Source organism: Haematobia irritans, chromosome 4 (assembly GCF_050003625.1).
Source record: "Haematobia irritans isolate KBUSLIRL chromosome 4, ASM5000362v1, whole genome shotgun sequence".
NCBI lineage: Eukaryota > Metazoa > Arthropoda > Insecta > Diptera > Muscidae > Haematobia > Haematobia irritans.
The window spans coordinates 32,275,576-32,291,801 of record NC_134400.1 but is presented as its reverse complement, the minus strand read 5'-3'; the positions used below and the strand labels follow the sequence as shown (position 1 = coordinate 32,291,801).

Below are 16,226 nucleotides of genomic sequence, written 5' to 3'. Positions count from 1 at the left end.
TTTTATTAATTGTGATAAATATGATTTTCTTGGTTTATTGTTATTGTGGGGTCTGTTTTGTATTTGAGGTGTAACTCTCTTGTATAGAAATATGCTACTGCACACCATTCAATTCGTCTAATTGTTAATGTTGTATTCTGAAGTCATAGGAATAATGGTGATGGTATTGTTTAAGTAGTAAAACAAAAATTTGTGAAAGGGATTTAAGCCAAAAGCTAAATAATTCTATTTGGCCAATAAAAAACACACACACAAACAATAACAAAAAAAAAATCCAAGAAATTGGCTAATATTCCAAGCATTTCAAATATGAGTTGGAGTATAAATACCCCAAAAATGCAATGGAATCTATATCAGTTCTAGTACTTCAAACAATCAATTCAATTGATCTTAACTGACCATATATTTTTTGGAGAATATTCAACAAGGACTATTTTTAAAAATTAAAAAAAAAAAAAACAAATCGATAAACTATGAAATTCTTAACAATTGGATCCATTTTGGCCCTATCTGGTTTGGCTGCCGCTGGACATTTACATCATGGAGCTACCAGCTATTCGGTTATAACCAAACATGAACCAGCGGCCCATCATGGATGGTCCGGTCATTATGGTGGTCATGATGCTGGCCATAGTCATGGTTGGGCTGATCATGGATCAATTAGCTATCATGGTCATGGTCATGGTGATAGTTATGGCCATGGTGGCTGGGATCATCATGATCATTATTCACATCCCGAATACGATTTTAAATATGGTGTAAAAGACCACCATACCGGCGACATCAAGGATCAATGGGAACATCGTGATGGTGATCATGTCAAAGGTAAATCTATCAAAGAAACAAAAAAAAAATTGAAATCCTTCTATAGCCCATATTAATCCTTTGCCTCTTGTCTCTAGGTAGCTATTCCTTGAAAGAAGCCGATGGTACCACCCGCATTGTGGACTATCATGCCGACAAACATCATGGATTTAATGCCGTTGTTCATAAAATTGGTCATGCTCATCATCCGGAGACCTATCATCATCATGGCGGTTGGGAAGGTGGTCATGGTTATGGTCATGGTCATGGGCATGGACATGCTTCTAGCTATGCCAATGTTCATTTGCATTAAATATCCAACCATAGTCAGAGAAATAGAGAGCGAACCCAACACCCATTTGGATTTATGATTTATGCCCCCCCCCCCCCCATTAACCATTTTCCCACTGTAATTTAGAAAATTTTAGTGAATTTTCATATAAGTGATTTTGTTTTATAATAAATGCAAATTTTCGCAAATGAATATGATAGAAGTGTATTTCGATAAAAGAGACAAAAACGGGGCTGTGATAGGGCAAGCCAAGAATCATATACTGTTGTGGACAAAAAGTAAGGCGCAGTTATTTATCAACTTAAACAGAAAAAACAAGTATGTACGGCCGTAAGTTCGGCCAGGCCGAAGCTTGTGTACCCTCCACCATGGATTGCGTAGAAACTTCGTCTAAACACTGCCATCCACAATCGAATTACTTAAGTTGCGGGAACGCTTGCCGATGGCAAGGTATCTTAAAACCTCCTAACACCGTCTTCTAAATTGTATGTAAGTCCATACGTGGTTATATTAAATCAAAAAAGATCGATCAAATATGTATATTATTCAGTTTGACAAAATTTTCTATAGACATAAAAAAATTTTAACAAAATTTTCTATAGAAAGAAAATTTTCACAAAATTTTCTATAGAAAGAAAATTTTGATAAAATTTTCTACAGAAATAAAATTTTAACAAACTTTTCTATAGAAATAAAATTTTAACAAAATTTTTTATAGAAATAAAATTTTGACTAAATTTTCTATAGACATAAAATTTTGACAAGATTTTCTATAGAAATAAAATTTTAACAAAAATTTTTTATAGAAATAAAATTTTGACAACATTTTCTATAGAAGTAAAATTTGGAACAAAAAAATCTATAGAAATAAAATTTGGAAAAAAATGTCTATAGAAATAAAATTTTGACAAGATTTTCTATAGAAATAAAATTTTAACAAAAATGTTCTATACACCCTCAAAAAAAATCGCTTCTCTAACATACGTTCCAAACATATTTTGCAGGAAGCACATATATTATTGGATACTGCGAAACATTAATATGTTTGTTTTATGTGAGCATATTATATGTTTGGAAGCATTTTGAGTCCAAAAATAGTATATGCTTGGAAGAATCCTCAAAGAAGATTGTGCTCATTCCCTCACATAATTTTCTCTTCCACGAAATTTTTGAGTTCTTCGCATCTTTTTCTGTAATACAAATATGCTGTTTTTTTTTCAAATGTCTATTCTCTTGGTTCCGAATGTCTATTCTCTTTATTCCGAATACTCATTCTAATATTCAAATTAAATAATATTTAGACTTAAGCATATTAAATTTTTGGCCTTATCATGAAACAGTTTTCCGAAACAACATATAAGCGGTTTCACAGAAATTGCTCTCATTTCATTCTCGCTGTGTTATGTTAAATAATATTTAGACTTAAGCATATTAAATTGTTGGCCTTATCATGAAACAGTTTTCCGAAACAACATAAAGCGGTTTCGCAGAAATTGCTCTCATTTCATTCTCGCTGTGTTATGTTGATATCTTTTTATTCAACCCTCCCGGTTTCCATCTCTATTCCTTTCTCTATACTAACTCTCTCTCTCTCCCTCTCTCTCTGTCGCTCTCTGAATAAAGTATCACAATATATATATATATATATTTTTACTTGAAATGTGTAAATTTATATATGTATACATTCACACATATTATTTTTATGAAACATTCATGCCCCAAACATAATATATTGTAACATATTAACATATGTGTCCCAAACATTTTGTGTTTAGGAACATTACATGTTTGCACTTAAATATATTGTGTTTAAAAATTGTGCCCGAAACACATTTTGTTTATATCGGAACATATGAAAAACATATTTTTCTAACAGTGTATAGAAAAGTTTTACTAATTTTAATATCTAAAGAAGATTTCATTACCATAGATAATTTTTGCAAAATTTCATTTCCTAAAAAAATCTTAACAAATCTATTCTATACAAAAATGTTTACAAAATTTAATTTCTACACCCTCCAAAAAATCGCTTCTCTAACATATGTTCCAAACATATTTTGCAGGAAGCACATATATTATTAAATATTGCCGAAACATTATTATGTTTGTTTTATGTGAACATATTATATGTTTGGAAGCATTTTGAGCCCAAAAATATTATATGCTTGGAAGAATTTTCTCCCCAAGAAGATTGTGCTCATTTCCTCACATAATTTTCACTTCCACGAAATTTTTAGTTCTTGACACCTTTTTCTGTAATACAAATAATGTTGAAGAAATTATTCAATTTTATAATTTTTTTAATTTTACCTTTCGCCTGGACGGAGAATCGAACCGGGAACCATGCAATTTGTAAGGCAACACACTACCACTGGGCTACGTAGCTGTTATAGTCACCAATAGACAATTATCGTTATAAGTTACATGCAAACATAACATTATTTAACACAAACATACATTTGTTGGCCACGTGGAGCAGTGGTTAGCATACGTTCCGATTTCTTTTAACGAACCAAGAAAAAAAATTGTGCCGATAATGCCAAAATGATAAACAAAACACATGTCCACACATACATAAAATGCTACTCTCAAGACGAAAACACATGCTGTTTTTTTTTTTTTCAAATGTCTATTCTCTTCGTTCCGAATGTCTATTCTCTTTACTCCGAATACTCAATCTAATATTCAAATTAAATAATATTTAGACTTAAGCATATCAAATTTTTGGCCTTATCATAAAACAGTTTTCCGAAACAACATACAAGCGGTTTCACAGAAATTGCTCTCTTTTCATTCTCTCGCTGTGTTATGTTGATATCTTTCGTCAACCCTCCCGGTTTCCTTCTCTATTTCTTTCTCTATACTCTCTCTCTCTCTCTGTCGCTCTCTGAATAAAATATCACAACATATATATGTTTACTCGAAATTTGTAAATTTAAATATGTTTACATTCACACATTTTACTTTTATACAACATTCATGTCCCAAACATAATATATTCTAACATATTAACATATGTGTCCCAAACATTTAGCGTTAGTTTAGGAACATTGCATGTTTGCACTTAAATATATTGTGTTTAAAAATTGTGCCCGAACACACATTTTGTTTCTGTCGAAACATATGAAAAACATATTTTTCTAACAGTGTAGAAATGAAATTTTAACAAAATTTTCTATAGAAATAAAATTTTGGTAAATTATTTTTGGCTCGAGTGGCAACCATGATTATGAACCGATAACATATGCTGATACCACGTACCAAATTTCAACCGGATCGGATGAAATTTGCTTCTCTTAGGGATCGGTTATATGGGGGCTATATGTAATTATGGACCGATATGGACCAATTTTTGCATGGTTATTATAGACCATATACTAACACCATGTACCAAATTTCAGCCGGATCGGATGAAATTTGCTTCTTTTAGAGCAATCGCAAGCCAAATTTGGGGGTCCGTTTATATGGGGGCTATACGTAAAAGTGGACCGATATGGCCCATTTGCAATACCATCCAACCTACATCAATAGCAACTACTTGTGCCAAGTTTCAAGTCGATAGCTTGTTTCGTTCGGAAGTTAGCGTGATTTCAACAGACGGACGGACGGACGGACATGCTCAGATCGACTCAGAATTTCACCACGACCCAGAATATATATACTTTATGGGGTCTTAGAGCAATATTTCGATGTGTTACAAACGGAATGACAAAGTTAATATAACCCCATCCTATGGTGGAGGGTATAACAATTATATACAGTAGTGAGTTCGGCCGGGCCGAATCTTAAATACCCACCACCATGAATCAAATATAATAGTTTCCTTTGAAAATATCAGGGGGATTTGATGACAGATATTTTCCCAAGCAGATCAGTTCAACCAGTACGCTTCCCACAGATAAATGTAAAGATTTTACCTGTGAAGACTAGATCAGATTCTGAATTTATAAGAACCATTTTTTGTTTGAGTTTTAGCGGAATCATAAACATCTCTTGTAAGTGTGCGAGAAAATGATGAAATAACCCCTTGATTTGAAATCTAAAATCTGTGGATTTTCATCCCAATTATTTAAATGACTAGGAGAAGTAAAATCTGGAAATTTTGCATTCAGTTTCAAGCAATTTTCATGATCAGTGCACCTTCTATACCCTACATAAGTGAAATCGGTCTATATGGAGGCCATACCAAATGGACCGATAAAACTAAATCATATACACTTTGTTATGGGCCTAAAATGCCAGTATATTTTCAAATCGTATAAAAACTACAATTTCTAGAAACCCTAGGAGTTAAATCGGATGTTCGGTGTAATGGAGGCTATACCAAACATGGAAGGATACACACAGTATTCAGCACATTTAATTGTAGTTCTAGAATCTAGACCCCAAATCGGAGGACCGGTTTATAAGGGGGCTATATCGAAAAAGTACCGATACTCAATATATTCGGCACACCTCTTTATGATCCTAGAATATCTCTAGATTTCCAATTTCAGGCAAATTAGGTAAAAACTACGGATTCTAGAAGCCCAAGAAGTAAAATCGGGAGATCGGTCTATATGGGGGCAATATCAAAACATGGTCCGATAATCACCATTTTCGGCACATCTCTTTATTTTCGTAGAATACCTCCAGATTTCCAATTTCAAGCATATTGGGTAAAAACTACGGATTCTAGAAGCCCAAGAACATAAAATCGGGAGATCTGTCTATATGAGGGCTATATCAACACATGGACCGGTACTCACTATTTTGGGCACATCTCTTTAATTTTCTAGAATACCTCTAGATTTAAAATTTCAGGCAAATTGGGTAAAAACTACGGATTCTAGAAGCCCAAGAACATAAAATCGGGAGATCGGTCTATATGAGGGCTATATCAAAACATGGACCGGTACTCACCATTTTCGACACACGTCTTTATGGTCCTAGAATACCTCTAGTTTTCAAATTTCAGGTAAATTGGATAAAAACTACGGATTCTAGAAGCCCAAGAAGTAAAATCGGGAAATCGGTCAATATGGGGGCCGTACCAAAACAGGAACCGATACCTCTAGATTTCCAATTTCAGGCAAATTGGATAAAAACCACAGTTTTTATAAGCCCAAGACCTCAAATCGGGAGGTCGGTTTATATGGGGACTATATCAAAACTTGGGCCGATATAGCCCATCTTCGAACAAGACCTGCCTGCAAAACAACAGGCGTATCTGTGCCAAATTTCAGGAGGAGAGCGGCCTTACTGGAGGCGGAATCACGCTACAGACAGACAGATGGACATGCTTATATCGTCTGAGAATTTCTCCCTGATCAAGAATATATATATATATATATATATATATATATATATATATATATATATATATATATATATATATATATATATATATATATATATATATATATATATATATATATATATATATATATATATATATATATATATATATATATATAACAGGGAGAAATTCTAAGACGATATAAGCATGTCCGTCTGTCTGAAATAAAATTTTGACAAAAGTTTCTATAAAAATCTTGACAAAAGTTTGTATAGTAATAAAATTTTGAGAAAATCTTCTATAGTAATAAAATTTTGACAAAATTTTCTATAGTAATAAAATTTTGAAAAAATTTTCTTTAGAAATACAAATTTGGTAGATTATTTTTGGGGATCGGATATATATAACTATAGACCGATATGGACCAATTTTGGCATGGTTGTTAGCGGCCATATAAAATTTCACCACGTACCAAATTTCAACCGGATCGGATAATTTTTGCTCCTCCAAGAGCTCCGGAGGTCAAATCTGGGGATCGGTTTCAATGGGTGTTATATGTAATTAAGACCGGTATGGACCAATTTTTGCAATGTTGTTAGAGACCATGTACTACTAACCACTAATCACATTTCAAACGGATCGGAAAAATTTTGCTCCTCCTTGAGGCCCCGCAAGCCAAATCTGAGCGTCGGTTTATATGGGGGCTATACGTAGAAGTGGTCCGATATGGCCCATTTGCAATACCAGCCGACCAACATCAATAACTAGTACTTGTGCCAAGTTTTAAGTTGATAGCTTGTGTCGTTCGGAGGTTAGCGTGATTTCAATAGACAGACGGACGGACATTCTCAGATCGACTCAGAATTTCACCACGACCCAGAATATATACACATTATGGGGTCTTAGAGCAGTATTTCGATGTGTTACAAACGGAATGACAATGTTAATATACCCCCCATCCTATGGTGGAGGGTATAAAAACATTAATCGATGTCGATTGCAAATCTCAATTTATTATTTAATTGATTTAACTAAAAAGTTAATTTGGATTGAAGTTTAATTACATAATTAATTGAATTAACTAAAAAATTAGTTGATTTTTGCAATCAACATCAATTAAATTTTTAATTCAATTAATAAAAAAATTAATTGTTTTTTTTTTCAATAAGCGCCAATTAATTTTTTTTTTTGAATCATTAAAAAATTAATTGAAATTTTCAAATCAAATCAATTAGGTTTTTAATCAAATATTTTTTTAGGCCCAATTAAAACTGTGATTGATGCTATCATTTTCGTGATTAAAGACATTTCAATTAAAACAAGTATATATGGCCATAAATTCGGCCAGGCTGAAGCTTATATACCTTCCACCATGGATTGCGTAGAAACTTCTTCTAAACACTGTCATCCGCAATCGAATTACTAGAGTTGCGGTAACGCTTGCCGATGGCAAGGTTATCTTAAAACCTCCTAACACCGTCTTCTAAATTGTAAGTAAGTCCATACGTGGTATATATTAAATCAAACAAGTATATAAGGCCGTAAGTTCGGCCAGGCCGAAGCTTACGTACCCTCCACCATGGATTGCGTAGCAACTTCTACTGAAGACTGTCATCCACAATCGAATTACTTGGGTTGCGGTAACACTTGCCGATGGCAAGATATCTTAAAACTTTCTAACACCGTAATATATACCACATAGTCCATACGTGGTATATATTAAACTAAAAAGCCGATTAAATACGTATAAAATTAAGTTTAAAGTTTCTATAGAAATACAATTTTGACAAAATAAAATTTTGACAACATTTTCTATAGAAGTAAAATTTGGAAAAAATTTTCTATAGAAATAAAATTTGGAAAAATTTTTCTATAGAAATAAAATTTTGACAAAATTTTCCATAGAAATAACATTTTGACAAAATTTTCTATAGTGATAAAATTTTGACAAAATTTTCTATTTTTGCGATTTAGCATAAAAGTGAGAAAAACTACTAAAAAAAATTTTAGTAGTAAATACGGCCGTCAGTTCGGCCAGGCCGAAGCTTATATACCCTCCACCATGGACTGCGTAGCAACTTCTACTGAAGACTGTCATCCACAATCGAATTACTTGGGTTGCGGTAACACTTGCCGATGGTAAGATATCATAAAACTTCCTAACACCGTAATATATACCACATAGTCCATACGTGGTATATATTAAAATAAAAAGCCGATTAAATACGTATATTATTAAGTTTATAGTTTCTATAGAAATAAAATTTTGACAAAATAAAATTTTGACAACATTTTCTATAGAAGTAAAATTTCAAAAAAATTTTTTATAGAAATAAAATGTTGACAAAATTTTCTATAGAAATAAAATTTTGACAACATTTTCTATAGAAGTAAAATTTGGAAAAAAATTTCTATAGAAATAAAATTTTGACAAAATTTTCTATAGAAATAAAATTTTGACAACATTTTCTAAAGAAATTAAATTTGGAAAAAATTTTCTATAGAAATAAAATTTTGACAATGTTTTCTATAAAAATTTTGGTAGATTATTTTTGGCTCGAGTGGCAACCATGACTACACTGTTAGAAAAATATGTTTTTCATATGTTCCGATATAAACAAAATGTGTTTCGGGCACGATTTTAAACCACAATATATTTAAGTGCGAACATGTAATGTTCCTAAACTAACACTAAATGTTTGGGACATCTATGTTAATATGTTAGAATATATTATGTTTGGGGCATCAATGTTTCATAAAAATCATATGTGTGAATACAAACATATATAAATTTACAAATTTCGACTAAACATACATATGTTGTGATATTTTATTCAAAGCGACAGAGAGAGTATAGAGAGAAATAGAGATGGAAACCGGGAGAGTTGACGAAAGATATCAATATAACACAGCAAAAGAGTCAAAAGAGAACAATTTCTGTGAAACCGCTTGTATGTTGTTTCGGAAAACTGTTTTATGATAAGGCCAAAAATGTGATATGTTTAAGTCTAAATATTATTTAATTTGAATAAAGAGAATATACATTCTGAACCAAGAGAATAGACATTTGAAAAACAAACAGCTTATGTTTTCGCCTTGAGAGCAGCATTTTATGTAAAGGGTGATTCTTTTGAGGTTAGGATTTTCATGCATTAGTATTTGACAGATCACGTGGGATTTCAGACATGGTGTCAAAGAGAAAGATGCTCAGTATGCTTTGACATTTCATCATGAATAGACTTACGATCTGCCACAACGTCGAATTTTCAGTGAATGGGCCCTAGAAAAGTTGGCAGAAAATCCGCTTTTTTATCGACAAATTTTGTTCAGCGATGAGGCTCATTTCTGGTTGAATGGCTACGTAAATAAGCAAAATTGCCGCATTTGGAGTGAAGAGCAACCAGAAGCCGTTCAAGAACTGCCCATGCATCCCGAAAAATGCACTGTTTGGTGTGGTTTGTACGCTGGTGGAATCATTGGACCGTATTTTTTCAAAGATGCTGTTGGACGCAACGTTACGGTAAATGGCGATCGCTATCGTTCGATGCTAACAAACTTTTTGTTGCCAAAAATGGAAGAACTGAACTTGGTTGACATGTGGTTTCAACAAGATGGCGCTACATGCCACACAGCTCGCGATTCTATGGCCATTTTGAGGGAAAACTTCGGAGAACAATTCATCTCAAGAAATGGACCGGTAAGTTGGCCACCAAGATTATGCGATTTGACGCCTTTAGACTATTTTTTGTGGGGCTACGTCAAGTCTAAAGTCTACAGAAATAAGCCAGCAACTATTCCAGCTTTGGAAGACAACATTTCCGAAGAAATTCGGGCTATTCCGGCCGAAATGCTCGAAAAAGTTGCCCAAAATTGGACTTTCCGAATGGACCACCTAAGACGCAGCCGCGGTCAACATTTAAATGAAATTATCTTCAAAAAGTAAATGTCATGGACCAATCTAACGTTTCAAATAAAGAACCGATGAGATTTTGCAAATTTTATGCGTTTTTTTTTTTAAAAAAAAGTTATCAAGCTCTTAACAAATCACCCTTTATGTGTGGACATGTGTTTTGTTTATCATTTTGGCATTATGGGCACAATTTTTTTCTTGGTTCGTTAAAAGAAATCAGGGGTCTTCATAAAAATAACGAAAGGGCACTATACTCTTTTTAGAGTTGGGACAGTAAAATGAAATAAGGAGGAAATAGTGAAAAATTACACAGTAAAATGTAAAAAAACAAACTTTAGTTCCTCTTTATTAAAAAGTAGTCCACGAGGAGTTGACGGACACCATCAAATATAAAAGCGGGCATTAAGTTCGAGTTTTGCAGCTAAAACAATTTAAAAAGTTTATTTTCTTTAAAATGAATTATTAAAGAAAAATAAAAGGCATTTTAGAGCGATGGTGTTAAATGCCAGTAAAAAACTGTTCACGCCTAAATAAATTTATGTTTATATTAATTATAAAATTATTTATGTATGTTTTTACTCGACTCCACGTTCTTCTTTTGTTAGAGTTTTTGAATTCCTTCCAAATTTTAAAGTTTTGTACCAAAAACAGGTTTTTGTTACAAAATTTTTATTTTGCAATAAAAAAATAATATGTTATCCAAAAATCAGTCAATTTCGTTTATATCAAGCACTGTTACTGACTATAAATCTTTAATAACACACATTTCGAAGTTTCATTTAAAAAAGAATTAATATAGTATAAATATAAATGTGTAAATTAAAAAAAAAAAAAAAAAAAAAAAATGTTCGGTCGGAGCAGGGATTGAACCCACGACCCTTTGCATGCAAGTCAGACATGCTAACCACTGCTCCACGTGGCAAACAAATGTATGTTTCTGTTAAATAATGTTATGTTTGCATGGGCTCGTGGGCGCTGCAAACTATGCTATATAAATGTAACTTAAAACGATAATTATCTACTGGTGACTATAACAGCTACGTAGCCCAGTGGATAGTGTGTTGGCTTACAAACTGTATGGTCCTCGGTTCGATTCTCCGTGCAGGCGAAAGGTAAAATTTAAAAAATTTATAAAAGTGAATAATTTCTTCAACATTATTTGTATTACAGAGAAAGGTTCCAATAACTAAAAAATTTCGTGGAAGTGAAAATTACGAGTATGTTAGGGAATGAGCACAATCGTGTTTGGGAAAAATTCTTCCAAGCATATAATATTTTTGGCTCAAAATGCTTCCAAACATATAATATGTTCACATAAAACAAACATATTAATGTTTCGGCAGTATGCAATAATATATGTGCTTCCTGCAAAATATGTTTGGAACATATGTTAAAGAAGCGATTTTTTTTGAGGGTGTATGAGCCGATATGGACCAATTTTTGTGTGATTGGGGATCGGCTATATATAACTATAGACCGATTCGGACCAATTTTGGCATGGTTATTAGCGGCCATATATTAACACCACGTTCCAAATTTCAACCGGGGATCGGATGAATTTTGCTCCTCCAAGAGACTCCGGAGATCAAATCTGAGGAACGGTTTATATGGGGCTATATATAATTATGGACCGATATGGACCAATTATTGCGTGTTTTTTAGAGACCACATTCTAACACCATGTTCCAACTTTCAATCGGATCGGATGACTTTTGCTCCTCTTAGAGGCTCCGGAGGTCAAATCTGGGGATCGATTTATATGGGGGCTATATATAATTATGGACCGATATGAACCAATTCTTGCATGGTTGTGAGAGACCATATACTAACACCACGTTGCAAATTTCAACCGGATCGGATGAATTTTGCTCTTCCAAGGGGCTCCGGAGATCAAATCTGGGGATCGATTTATATGGAGGCTATATATAATTATGGACCGATATGGACCAATTTTTGCATGGTCATTAGAGACTATATACTAATAGCATGTACCAAATTTCACCCCGATCGGATGAAATTTGCTTCTCTTAGCGGCTCCGTAAGCCAAATCGGGGGGTCAGTTTATATATGGGCTATATGTAATTATGGACCGATATGGACCAATTTTTGCATGGTTGTTAGAGACCATATACTAACACCATGTACCAAATTTCAGCCGGATCGGATGAAATTTGCTTCTCTTAGAGCAATCGCAAGCCAAATTTTGGGGTCCGTTTATATGGGGGCTATACGTAAAAGTGGACCGATATGGATCAATTTTTGCATGGTTGTTAGAGACCATATACTTACACCATGTACCAAATTTCAGCCGGATCGAATGAAATTTGCTTCTCTTAGAGTCCCCGCAAGCTAAATTTGGGGGTCCGTTTATATGGGGGCTATACGTAAAAGTGGACCGATATGGCCCATTTGCAATACCATCTGACCTACATCAATAGCAACTACTTGTGCCAAGTTTCAAGTCGATAGCTTGTTTCGTTCGGAAGTTAGCGTGATTTCAACAGACGGACATGCTCACGGAAGGACATACAAACGGAATGACAAAGTTAATATACCCCCATCCTATGGTGGAGGGTATAAAAAATATTAATAATAAAATTTAAAGTTTTTTTCTTTGTCCAAAAGTCGATAATCTTTTCAATGAAGTCGTAATGTCCTTACAATTAAGTGATTTGACTTAAAAGTGGGTATCATAACATGAAAGAAAAAATGTTTGGGCTAAGGTCAACTTGAATTTAATAATTCAGAAAAATTCTTTAAATTTAATTAATTTGTCTTTAAATTTGGTGCCATTTTGCGTCTTGACTATAAAGCAAAAAATCGTTCAAATTTAGGACATGTTTTTCTAAACTTTATTTTAAAGATGTTTTTTACTTGAAACATAGCATAATTTCTACTGGATGTCGAGTCTTAATTTGGAAAATAAAGTTGTCCTTAACTCGTTTTTAAAGGACTTTGGTAGCATATGATGAAAATAAGCTGAGAAAGCGAAAAATTAAAATTTGCTTCCTAGAAGCAAGTACACAAAACCCAAATTTAAAAGAGAATTGTGTCTTAAAAGTATCTTTACTTGTATTCTCCGCTTCTTTGGCTCGGAATCAATACCAATTTTTTTAAAGTAAAGACAAAATCTTTGGAACCGGGCATGCTTTTTTTTCAGTGCAGTAGAAATTTATTTTTCTATAAATTATCACATATAAATTCGTGAATAGATCAAGAATCGAATCAAATGAGTCATAGAATACGATTTACAGGAGTATGGCTTCAAGTTATTATTAATGAGATCCATGGCTATAACCGTGATCATGATGATTACTGCTGGAATGATCACCTTCCCAGCCGCCGTGATGACTATGATGATGACCTTCATCATGATGAGCATGACCAATTTTATGAACAACGGCATTGAAGCCATTATGTTTATCAGCATGATAGTCAACCACACGGATAGTACCATCGGCTTCTTTGAGAGAATAACTTCCTGCAAAAGAGATCAAAAACGATAATTAAGTCAACAATGGAATCTTGGCAGCACCAAAAAATTACCTTGAACTTTATCACCATCACGATGTTCCCATTGATCCTTTACATCTCCGGTTTTGGAATCTTTGACACCATATTTGAATTCATATTTGGGATGGGCATGATAATCATGATGCTCTAGATCACCATGATGGTCATGGCCAGCCGAATGACCCGACCAGCCATGGCCGGATGCATGATGATCCCATCCATGGCTATAATCTACATGACGATGCTCATTGTGATCGTGTCCCTCATGACCATGTCCAGACCAGTCATGGCTGATGGCATGACCATGCCCAGATAAATCATGGCCAGCTCCATGACCATGCTCAGACCAACCATGGCTATCATCGCCATGATGTCCAGACCATCCATGATGAGCTGGAGAATCATGTTTTGTTACCACAGAATAACTGCTCAAACCATGATGCAAGTGACCAGCAGCAGCCAAGCCAGAAAAGGCTAAAATTGATCCCAGGGTTATGAACTTCATATTAATGTCTTTAAATTAATTTCTCTACAGGAATAGGTTAATTAGAGTTGAATGTATCCAAAGAACTGATATCTTAGTTAAGCTATTACCTAGCTATTTATACTAAAGCAAAGCTTCCAATTGGCTTAAATTCGTCTAAAGTAAAATTGAAAAAAAAACTCTGATTTCTATGCTTATTTTTTGTTTGGCCACAATAGAAGTAAAGCATTCCTTTCATATTTAAGGTTTTTTTTTTTTTGAACCACTTGAACATCATACCTTTGCTGAGCTGTCATGTTAACTTGGCTAATATGACCACGTCATTCATTGCAAGAATCACTCATTTGCTCATTATGCTTGCACTCACTCACCACCACACAATGCAATGGAATTAAATTCCATTTTATCCATTTTTGGGCGGGTTTATTCATTTATTACCAATTAAGTGAATAGAGCCATAACCATAAGCCATAAGTTGCAATTGAAAAATAAAACACATACCTGTTAACAATTCGAAAAATGTATTGCCAAATTCTTAGGATTGGTAATGGAACATTTATTTAGAAAGAGCATGCAGGTCATGGATGAGTTACGCTTATTGAGATATATTTTAGGTCTGTGTACTGGGAGATAGTTTGCTTTTATAGACTCGCCTTTCGAGTATAAATATAAGGAACCGAAATCACCATGATATTGCAGGTGATAATTTGGATCGAATTGCAAGGTCATTTTAATGCAATACCGGTATTGTAACCAGCAATCTTCGATGGTTCAATGGTTGGCAACTGACCTTGTAAAACAATGGGACATAGTGTAATGTGACAAATTCCCATTTGGTGAATTTGATGGGAAGAAAAATATGCTTGCACAGCTATCGAAACTTGGTACAAGTAATTCTTATTAATGTAGGTCAAATGCTATTACAAATGGGTTATATCGGACCACTTTTGGTATATAGCCAAACTATACACCGATCCTCATCTTTGACTTTAGGAATTAATTCGATCCGGTTACAAATTTGCTTCTTTATTATACCCTCGACCATAGGATGGGGGTACTTTTTGGAGTGGCAAATTATATCCGATCCGGTTGAAATTTGGTACTCTCAAAAAAAAGTTTATTTGGATCCAAAGATTGTGACTTGCCTTTAAGGGTTTTGCTATTAATTCCGAGCCAAAGATGCGGGTTCTTTAAAATAAGGAAATTTTTTGCGACCTATCTGGGTTTTAAATCAATGATAAATAAAATTAAATTAGAATTAGAATGCAGATCTCATTTATCGAATTCTCATTGTCTTTTCGCGGTATATTAATAAAGCTATTCACATACAAACAAATGGCAGTTTAACAAGTATATACGGCCATAAGTTCGGCCAGGCCGAATCTTATGTACCCTCCACCTTGGATTGCGTAGAAACTTCTACGCAAGACTGTCATCCACAATCGAATTACTTGGGTTGTGGTATCTTAAAACTTCTTAACATCGTTTTCTAAATTCTGAGTTAGTCCATACGTGGTATATATTAGACAAAAAAGTTATGTATAGGTAAGTCTACAAATAATTACGAATCGGTATGGACTTTTTGCACGGTACGTAGAGAGCCAGAATTGAAATATGGGGGTCGCTTATATGGGGGGCTATAACAGGTTGGCTGATAAGTCCCCGGTCTGACACATAGGATAGCGTCGCTAGTAATAAATGCATATTATTTTTATACCCTCCACCATAGGATGGGGGTATATTAACTTTGTCATTCCGTTTGTAACACATCGAAATATTGCTCTAAGACCCCATAAAGTATATATATTCTGGGTCGTGGTGAAATTCTGAGTCGATCTGAGCATGTCCGTCCTTCTGTTGAAATCACGCCAACTTCCGAACGAAACAAGCTATCGACTTGAAACTTGGCACAAGTAGTTGTTCATATGGGGCCGTTTTGCCGCGA

At 34.0% G+C, this 16,226-nt stretch overlaps 2 protein-coding genes across 2 annotated transcripts; one reads left to right on the top strand and one right to left on the bottom strand.

Moving 5' to 3' along the window:
- The first annotated feature begins 367 nt into the window (after positions 1 to 367).
- On the top strand, positions 368 to 1,288 carry LOC142233637 (uncharacterized). Its single transcript, XM_075304637.1, has 2 exons — positions 368 to 825; positions 903 to 1,288. The coding sequence occupies exons 1-2, from the start codon at positions 474 to 476 to the stop codon at positions 1,115 to 1,117; spliced, it is 567 nt and encodes a 188-aa protein (XP_075160752.1). The 5' UTR covers positions 368 to 473; the 3' UTR covers positions 1,118 to 1,288.
- A 12,128-nt stretch (positions 1,289 to 13,416) lies between these two features.
- On the bottom strand, positions 13,417 to 14,354 carry LOC142233758 (uncharacterized). Its single transcript, XM_075304780.1, has 2 exons — positions 13,831 to 14,354; positions 13,417 to 13,765 (listed from the first exon to the last, which is right to left on the bottom strand). Exons 1-2 carry the CDS (start codon positions 14,300 to 14,302, stop codon positions 13,560 to 13,562), a joined length of 678 nt encoding a protein of 225 aa, XP_075160895.1. The 5' UTR covers positions 14,303 to 14,354; the 3' UTR covers positions 13,417 to 13,559.
- Positions 14,355 to 16,226: the final 1,872 nt, after the last annotated feature.

Bases quoted from the DNA above. Each gene is read 5' to 3' on its own strand.
- LOC142233637 (XM_075304637.1), top strand. From the start codon at position 474: ATGAAATTCTTAACAATTGGATCCATTTTGGCCCTATCTGGTTTGGCT. The intron at 826-902 runs GTAAATCTATCA...TCTTGTCTCTAG, and splicing joins TGATGGTGATCATGTCAAAG to GTAGCTATTCCTTGAAAGAA.
- LOC142233758 (XM_075304780.1), bottom strand. From the start codon at position 14,302: ATGAAGTTCATAACCCTGGGATCAATTTTAGCCTTTTCTGGCTTGGCT. The intron at 13,766-13,830 runs GTAATTTTTTGG...TCTCTTTTGCAG, and splicing joins TGATGGTGATAAAGTTCAAG to GAAGTTATTCTCTCAAAGAA.